Raw genomic sequence first — 9039 nt, forward strand, 5'->3', positions numbered from 1 at the left:
TATATGTAATCTCCATTTTGAGTTTAAAATATCTACTTGTGTGTTTGAGTTTTCCTTAATTTAATTTTCTATTTCTATTTCTTTTTTTATATATATATATATATATAACGAGATTATAAACAAATACAAGTTACTAGGGAAGTTAGATTAACAACTTTGAATCAAATTTAAGTCTTACGTAAAAAAAATAGTTTTCTTAAAACAAGTGTATAAATGAAGTTACTACATGTGACATTAGATTGTGTTATAACTCTTTGGGTGGTTATGGATCATGAACAAGCTTTCGAAATCAATAATTATATAGATTAAGACAAGGTTTCACTTACAATACTAGGTTTATGAGAGATGAGTTAGAAAGTGTTCCCTGGCTTGAATATGGCTCCAATCTTTATTTATACTCCATGTTTCTAGTATGATATTTTAGGTTTTTAGATGATGGAATAATGTGTGTGTGGTGGTTGAGTGGTCTGCTCCACACCGAAACCAAAGGAGAGAACAAGAGTGTATGTTATTTGTTGCAATACTTCTAAGTATTTCTTATATAATATGGTTAGTTATGGGTTTGCTTGAAAAAAAATGTGATAATAAATTAAGATTTGAAGAATGAGGATGGAGTGATATGGTGGACAAAATCAATCATATGAAAGTGGGGATGGGGTGTTCGGGCTATGTGGACCGATTATAGGGGAGAGGTATGGGTAAGTGGTGGTGTTTGTATTATTATGGGTTTGGTAAATTGTTAGATATGAAGATGATTGTAAGATTTGTAATTATACTGTTTATGGATTTCTTCTTTGACCTAGAAATGTACTATGAAGTGCAAGATATGAATTTAAAGTAAATAATTCAAGTTGTGATATCTTTGTGTGCTTTTGTCTAGCAGACCACGAATGAAATCAAAAGAAAACAAAAAAGTTTCATGATAGGTTTTTAATTAGTAACCTTTGGTAGTTGTAAATAAATTTCAAATGTAATTAGAGTTTAAATTATTTAGTTTTATATAATTACAAGTGTATTTATGACCTATCTCTCATGATCTAGTGATTCGTTTTTACATTTTTCAAATTATTTTAGGACTGTTGTTCACGTGTTTCAGACATACTAGTGTGACCCGGTAAGCCTCCAATGATTCTGATACAAGACATCTAATCAAATGTGGAGTTTTTAATGCATATAATAACTTAATTACCTATAATCAAGATTATCATGAATGTTTTCCGTTTAATTATTATTCAATGTTTTACGGATAACAACCCTGTTTAACGAGGTGTCACATAAATGATTATTGAATATTTATATGTAAAATAGATAGATAGATATAGTTCCAAATATGTACAAAATCAGTTCTCTCTTTCGGTCTGCACCATGTGAGAAATCAATATATTGGGATATTTATTGCCTGAAACTGTTTGATGCATGTGTTACAGGAACTGCTGGTAAGGTACAAGTAACTAGCATGACAAAAGTCGGAGTTCATAGTCAATTTCCATCATAGAATTGGATCAACTGAGATACGGGTTGAAAGGAGCCGCACTTTTTTTCTAATTTATGAGTTATCTGTGATAACAAAAATCGATTCTTTTTCGAGACAATAGAAATAATATCATGAGATACAATTGAACTAATTAACAACTAACTGTGTTAATGTTAGTCAAAAATTAGTTTATTGAGTTGTGTATGGACAAAACTTTAAACAAAGTATTATAGTTTTGATAATTATGGCTCAATTTCTAAAACAAACTAAAGATGAAACTGAAATCACCTTAAACATCATATAATCCAATCAAATCGAAAATGATGTTCTATTTACACTAGAAGTTCAAAATAGTTCACTGACCTGACTCGATCTAACAAAAAGAATTTGCCAACACGAATGGATACAATTTGCATCAAATATGGATAGACACACGAAGGTTGAACATTTGTGTCCTGTGTAAAAGAAATTCTTGATTATGTCACTAGATCAAAGCAAGCTAGCTAGGTGCTTTACTTGAACCAAAAGCTCTAATAAAACTCAGTGTCATGCATGGTGATTGACAAATTTATTTTACTACTTTTATACAACAATTCAAGCCAAAAAATAAAATCAATGATCTAAATCATGCATATAGAATCTTCAGATTTTGAAAATTTCTATGTACTGTGAGTTAAAAACATGGACCAAATGATTGTTCCATCACATCTTGGTTTGGATGATCACGATCAAGGTTCCACATAAAGCCGCTCCATAAGCTGTCATCAGATACGTTATCCCACCATCTTGCAACATCTTGAGCCGTCACACGTGGATTTTGTTGTTGTTGCCCGTTGGTTGCCATCTGGCATGTGAGATGAGCATTGGTTTCTTGGAGTCCGGCTTGGGGTGGTTGATCAGTTATCATTCCTACATCATACACTTCTGATTCTGAAGATGTGGAGTTATTCATCGTGTCTTGAAGTTTTTGGTCTTGATAATCGTAGCTAAATTGAGCTTCATATTTTTTATTTTTTGTGCCTTGCAATGGCTTTCCTTTCTTCTTGAAATGAGTTCTCCAGTAGTTTTTTATTTCATTATCTGTTCTTCCCGGTAAATATCTAGCTATCGTAGACCATCTATGTGTAACAAGACATATAAATACGGTTTTAAAGATCATGAAACAAGTTTAACAATTATTTGAAAGAAGTATAGATAGAGTCATAGAGATGAAGATGGATTACTTGTTTCCCCATAAAGCATGAAGTTCTATAATGATGCCTTCTTCTTGCGGTGATAATTGGCCTTTCTTAAGGCCAGGTCTTAAGTAATTCACCCACCTTAACCTACAACTCTTCCCATTCCTCTTCAAACCTAAACATCAATGACAAAATCAAGATTAAAAGCCGAACATAGGAACTAAAGAAGTAAGTTAAGATAATCTCGCCCAGGATATCAAGCGTGAATCAGACAATAAACAAAGTATGCATGTGTAGGTACAACTGCCTTGTTAACTAGAGTCATTAAATGCACTATAGAAAACATTCATGATATGATTACAACAAGGTGGTTGCAGATACTTGTGCATCTCTCACAAAGCATGTGTATCCAACAAAGTATGCATGTTTTCTCTTGATATTTAAGTAGCATAATATTTTAAAAAACAAAAATTTTCAAAACTTGATCTCTAGATTATACCTGAGCAACCAGCTACCGAGCTCCATCTCCCCTCTCCATGCAATGCAACATAATCCATAAGCAACTTATCCTCTGTGGGTGTCCAAGGTCCCTTCCTCCACCCGTCGTCCGCCACTCTCCATCCCATCAAGCCGTCCATTTTGCTCTTTTCCACTTATAGTATCTTGTCTCCAGTTCATGCAACACAATATGCTCTTTAACTTGTAACACCTCCTTTATATATATATATATATATATATATCCTCTAGCATCAGCAAATTTGGTGCCCCTTTAAAAAATATGGTGATCTCACAATCTTGATGACGCTACCTTTTTTATATTCAAATCTAATATGGGATCTTATAATTTATTAACTAAAATATCTCTCAAATCCTGTCTAACCAATTGGAATCCAGCAAGTGTCTTTATTCCTTACTACTTTAACACAACAAAGAAAACATTCCTGATAGGATGACTACTTAGCCATGCTTAAGTCATACTTACAATGATAACACAGAATCTAAAGGAGAGCATTGTTTTAATATTAAAACTTAAAAAACTAACATAGTGGTTGTTGGTGTCTCCTTGAAAACAGCCCATGTCCAATCCCTGTATAACATATGTTGATACACGTAACATGTCTTTTTTTGTTGCTATTGATCTTAGTGTAGAAGAACCTTCTGGTTACTATTTCGGGTGGTGGAACGCTAGAATATTATAAAGGTGACGCGTCAGCCCCCGACACGTGTTGTGGTGCTTAGTTAATTAGCAGTCTTTTGTACTATTAAAGGCAATTTTTAAAGGTGTAGGTCATTAGTTTAAGTGATTATATGCTAATTTGGACAGTGATGTGTAACACCTAAACTATATATTAATCAAAAGCTTTCCCGATGAAGAATGGGTGTTAGCATTATTAATATTATATGATCAGATTCATAATTCTTTATTTGATTCTATGTACGTCAAAGGTGGAATGAATTTGGTCAGTTTCTTTTTGAACAACTTAATTAGAAGTTCCCCTTCAAACTTAAACGGCTTGAAAAGTGTCTACGTGGATTCGCAAGACGCCGAAGATGGTTACACGTGATTGAATCAACGGTCAAAAATCCTTGAAACTTTGTCCTGGTGTTTTAGGTACATTAAGTAAAGAAAATGACCTTAATTTAGCTTTGTTCATGTATTAAGATATTATATATGTTTTGAAAAGCCAGCTTCTAGAATTTATTCTTTCTTTTAATACTTTAATGCAAGGTTATGAGGATCTTGATGGCTTCCCACAAAAGCTTTAAGCAGGGATGGTATCATGAATTGTTGAAGTTTTTCTGGAGGTAGGAAGGTGTATGCATATGACTTAAATTTTTTTTATGTAATAAGAAAAGAATCATGTTTTTGTTGAAGGTTTAATTAAAATAGTAATAGTATGGTAATCATCATTAAAATAGAAAGTGACACTTTGTGGCATGTTAAACGTACGGTTGTAATTAAAGTTCAATCCTATCAAACTTTTGTTGGGTTTTAGCTCAAATTCAAGTTAAATTTTTTGGGATGAGCTTGTATTTACGGTATACCTACGCCCGGGCGTTAAAGTTGACTTGTCAAAGGTTAAGAAGTGAGGCACCACTCTCTTCGATCAAAAGGTTAGGGTGTGTTAAGTGCAAGATTGGTTAGAGTGTTAACATGATTTAAAATCCTCTGCACTAACACATAATAACTTAATAACTGTTTCAAATTTAATGAAGGGGTTAAGCAGGGTTAAATTACTTTCTTTTGGTGAAAAGAAGTAAAGTTGGTGATGTGATGTCTATGTGAAGTGAACATGTATGCAGTTGCGGATCTATAACATAATTTCAGAGGTGGTACAAAAATTATTTTAACCGTACATGAAGAAAAATATTGTTTATCAGTTTCACGAGTACGGACGCCCAGTTCGTTTCGGGAGTAGCAAGCCCGGTTACATGATTTTTTTTGTGTCCCAAGCCTTGTTTCGTGTTACGTGCATGTCGGTGCTGGGTTACCCGTTTTACGTGTATCGGTGCCCGATAATGCGTATCGAGCGCCCCGGGCTCGGCTTCCCGTTGTGCTCGTACCAGCGTCTAGTTACATGTTTGGCGTATACAAGCACCTGGTTGCCCGTTTCGCGCGTACCTTTGCTTGGTTAAATAAGCTGGGCTTTTTAGTTTTAATTATACAATAGGCTTTTAATTATCTTTTTTGGGTTTTTAAAAATTTTTGATAGGAAGTTTAATATAACTTAAAGGGGTAACGTAATATATAAAACATAAAGGAAAAAATTAAAAGATAGCAATGATACCCCCTGCCTTCAAGCTACATCCTTCCTGGTATGAATGTATCCACATAGCCTACAACATTATAAATCTCAAGGTACAGAAACGCATATATGTCTTTCCACTGGAATTTGCAAGTGTCTCGAGAGTAAAAAACAACAGATGCTTAGTTTTATTTCTTTTTATAATGTGTAACGTATTAACAATTTCCCCTTGTCTCTTTTTCACGATTTGAATTATTATTTGTACTAATTTATATGAGAGACAAGACATTATATAACAATTTACCCTTGTCTCCCTTTCACATGTGATCTAGGTTTAGTTCTTACCTTTAGAATTTTAAAATTCATTTAACTTTTATGTAGTTATTATTACTTTTTTGAAAAATAATATCATAAAATCTAAAATTGTTTATTTATACAAATTTTATTACATAGTTATAACTGGTCACCACCACATGTACATTTTATTACATATATTGGCCGTCTAACCACAACTATTGTTTGTCACTTTCTCCCACTTGAATATGTGGTTTCATTGCTTAGATAAAATAACATATTCGGTAAACTATTCATTTGGCATTACTCATTTAGCATTTAAGGTAAGGACTAAGGTTACAAAGTGGCATGATTCTATCAAACCTTACCCCTAATTTTATTAAATTAATGCTAAACTTACTACAATCCCAACATAAGTGCCAAACTTTAACCCATATTCCCCTTGTCTCACTCCCACATTTTGCCCGGCACTTGTCTTAAATTTGGCCCATTTTCCCACCTCTGCGTAAACACCCAAACACTTGATTTTTGTTTCATACTACCCCACAAACATTTATTTAACATAGCCCCATTAGCAACATACAAACTTCACTTCAGTTTTGGTTTGTATTGATTTGTACAATCATATGTTCTAAGTCTTGAATTTTACTCTTTGGTTTGTGAAATCCATCAATGAGTTCATCATTTCCTTCAACGAAACCAGATGTGACCCTTTCTTTAACCACACCATCCTCTAATCCTTCACACTCGTTTAGGCCGGAAGAACGAAGTGTTAAGCTCATCCAACTCTTGCTAATGTGCGCCAACCATGCATCTTCCGGCAATATCCACCGCGCTGATACGTGCCTCCGTCGTATATCGCAGTTGGCATCGGTCATAGGTGACTCCATGCAACGATTGGCCGCTAGGTTTGCTGCTGCACTGGCAAACCGAATAATTAGACGTTGGCCCGGGGTTTATAGGGCTCTATATCATTCAGAGCTCACGAGCCCAAACCTAGGTTGGGCTCGTGAAGCTCACTCTATGTTTCCCAAATTATTTCCTTACATGACATTTTCCTATGTTGTCTTGACCCAAACCTTGGTCCAAGTTATGTCTTGGGACCGGGTGATCCACATCATTAATGTGGGTTCGGGTGATCCACAACTTTGGGCTCAACTTTTAACTAAGCTTTCTCAAGGCCCAATGGGCCCACCTGAGGTGAAGATCACATGTGTTAGTGATAACAAAAAGTTACTAGATGATTTGGGCATAATACTTAGAAAAGAGGCTAAAAGCTTGGATATGACATTCCAATATAACCCTCTAAATGTCACTATATTGGACCTTACACAAGACATGCTTGACATAAGGCCCGGTGAAGCCTTGGCATTTGTTTCAATATTAAATCTTCATGTATTACTGGCAGATGATGATCACGTTGACTCACACTTCAAGGTCAATGTAAACAAAGACCTAATAACCGAAAATAAAAAGGTTTTAGAGTTCTTAAAAATGCTACGCTCGATGGCACCAAAACTAGTATTACTAGTTGAACAAGAGTCGGATCACAACTTACCATGTTTGGTGGACCGTGTTGTCGAGGGGTTACATTATTATAGTGCGGTTTTTGACTCAATTGATACTACGTTTACCATGGGGGAGATCTCGGGTGAGGATCGGGTCAGGCTTGAGGACATGGTCGGGAAAGAAATCTTGAACATTGTTGCATGTGAAGGGTTAGGGAGGGTTGAGAGGCATGAAAGGATAGCTAAGTGGGCTACTCGACTTTCACGGGCCCGGTTCAGGCCTGTGAACTTGTGGCTTGAGGCTATGGAGGAAGCCCAACAAGTAATAGAGGCTTGTGGGTTGGTTGGCTATAAAGTAGTTACTAACAGGCCCGGTTTGATGATTTGTTGGCATGATCGGCCCATCTATTCAATTTCGTCATGGATTATTTAATTATATGAGGCGATTAATTAGGGGATTACTAAAAAAATAAATAATTCACTATGGTTGTTGATTATTATGTCATTCACACCTGTATTGTATAAAGATGTTACTTGTATTTTTGTTAATTTTTTAAATAAATTGTTCACCAAACCTAAAAAATATGTAAACATTTCTTAATGCACACGTGTATATTAAACTATTTGACAGGGGAGGTTCGGAGGGTGTTCGAGTCGTATCATCGGTTTGGGCACATACGTTTCGGCGACACAAACTTTTAAATACATATTACATGCATATGTTTTTTTGTGTTAAAAATAATGTTATTTGCAATGGTTTATGAGATAATTAAATGCTCAGAATGGTTTCTGCTTATAATAAATCGGTCGATAAAAATTTTATCCATGTACGTTAGCGAATAAGATTTTTTGTTAAGGCCTACGTGCCTTTTTATTTTAGCTCGACTGGGGTATTTAAATTCTCGGAGACGGACCTGCTATTTGAGATACTATATTCGTACTGAGCATATGAATGATAGAAATTATATTTTGATATTTTCACAATATTTAAAAGTTTTATGTCCTGTAGGACCTGCTATTTGAGATACTATATTCGTACTGAGCATATGAATGATAGAAATTATATTTTGATATTTTCACAATATTTAAAAGTTTTATGTCCTGTACTGAATTGTTATACATGCATATCTGTGTATTCTTGTAGGGATGTTTATTTTAATAATTTAAATTTTGGCATTTTAGCCGATAATATTTTCAACTTAAGAAATTCCTTATGTTAATCCTAACCTCTATCATATTGGCCTCTAGTTCTACCGGAACTTTTCTAATCAAGAATAACCCGGCTAATTTTGGGATAAACTATGTCATTTCTTCAAGTTGTTGGGTAAAACAAAACTTCTCATGTTTATTTCTTTTTCTCCAACTAGGGGTGCAAGTGAGCCGAGCCGAGCCTAAGATTGACTATGCTCGAACTCGGCTCGCTTCTATCTGTATTTTTAAAGCTCGAGCTCGGCTCGTTAGTGGTTTTCAAGCTCGAGCTTAGCCCGTTAATTATTTATTAATCAATTTATATATTTATAAATATTTTATATATTTTTAATTATAACTTTATATAATATGTATTATTTATTTTTTTCTTTATATATATTAATTAGAAATAATTATATAAAATTTCAAACCCTCCTTCATAAGCAGGTGGCTGTGGTAATGGTGGCGATGGCGGTGGCGAGTTTTTAAGGCTAATTACATTTTTCATTTTCCCCCGTCAACTTAGAAAAATGACATATGTTGCCCTAAAACTAACCGGGTTAGTTCCCTTTAAGAAAAGGCTTAGTGAAGGCCAATATGATCAAAATTGGGATTAATGTAAGGAATTTTTTAAGTAATGATTAATACCT

General features: G+C 34.5%; 1 protein-coding gene and 1 pseudogene across 1 annotated transcript; one reads left to right on the top strand and one right to left on the bottom strand.

Annotated features, from left to right (window-relative positions):
• Nucleotides 1-1929: 1929 nt before the first annotated feature.
• On the bottom strand, nt 1930-3610 carry LOC143595332 (transcription factor MYB21-like). Its single transcript, XM_077074375.1, has 3 exons — nt 3152-3610; nt 2698-2827; nt 1930-2592 (listed from the first exon to the last, which is right to left on the bottom strand). Exons 1-3 carry the CDS (start codon nt 3288-3290, stop codon nt 2148-2150), a joined length of 714 nt encoding a protein of 237 aa, XP_076930490.1. The 5' UTR covers nt 3291-3610; the 3' UTR covers nt 1930-2147.
• Nucleotides 3611-6365: 2755 nt separating this feature from the next.
• LOC143596606 (scarecrow-like protein 3 pseudogene) lies at nt 6366-7634 on the top strand (annotated as a pseudogene).
• The last annotated feature ends 1405 nt before the right edge of the window (nt 7635-9039 follow it).

Source organism: Bidens hawaiensis, unplaced genomic scaffold (genome assembly GCF_021521415.1).
Source record: "Bidens hawaiensis isolate Kalapana, Puna unplaced genomic scaffold, B.hawaiensis_p1.1 tig00001721_1, whole genome shotgun sequence".
Lineage (NCBI taxonomy): Eukaryota > Viridiplantae > Streptophyta > Magnoliopsida > Asterales > Asteraceae > Bidens > Bidens hawaiensis.

Coding starts and splice junctions, on each gene's coding strand:
- LOC143595332 (XM_077074375.1), bottom strand. CDS start 3,290: ATGGACGGCTTGATGGGATGGAGAGTGGCGGACGACGGGTGGAGGAAG. Junction 2,828..3,151: donor CTCGGTAGCTGGTTGCTCAG/GTATAATCTAGA, acceptor ATTGATGTTTAG/GTTTGAAGAGGAATGGGAAG. Junction 2,593..2,697: donor CATGCTTTATGGGGAAACAA/GTAATCCATCTT, acceptor TGTTACACATAG/ATGGTCTACGATAGCTAGAT.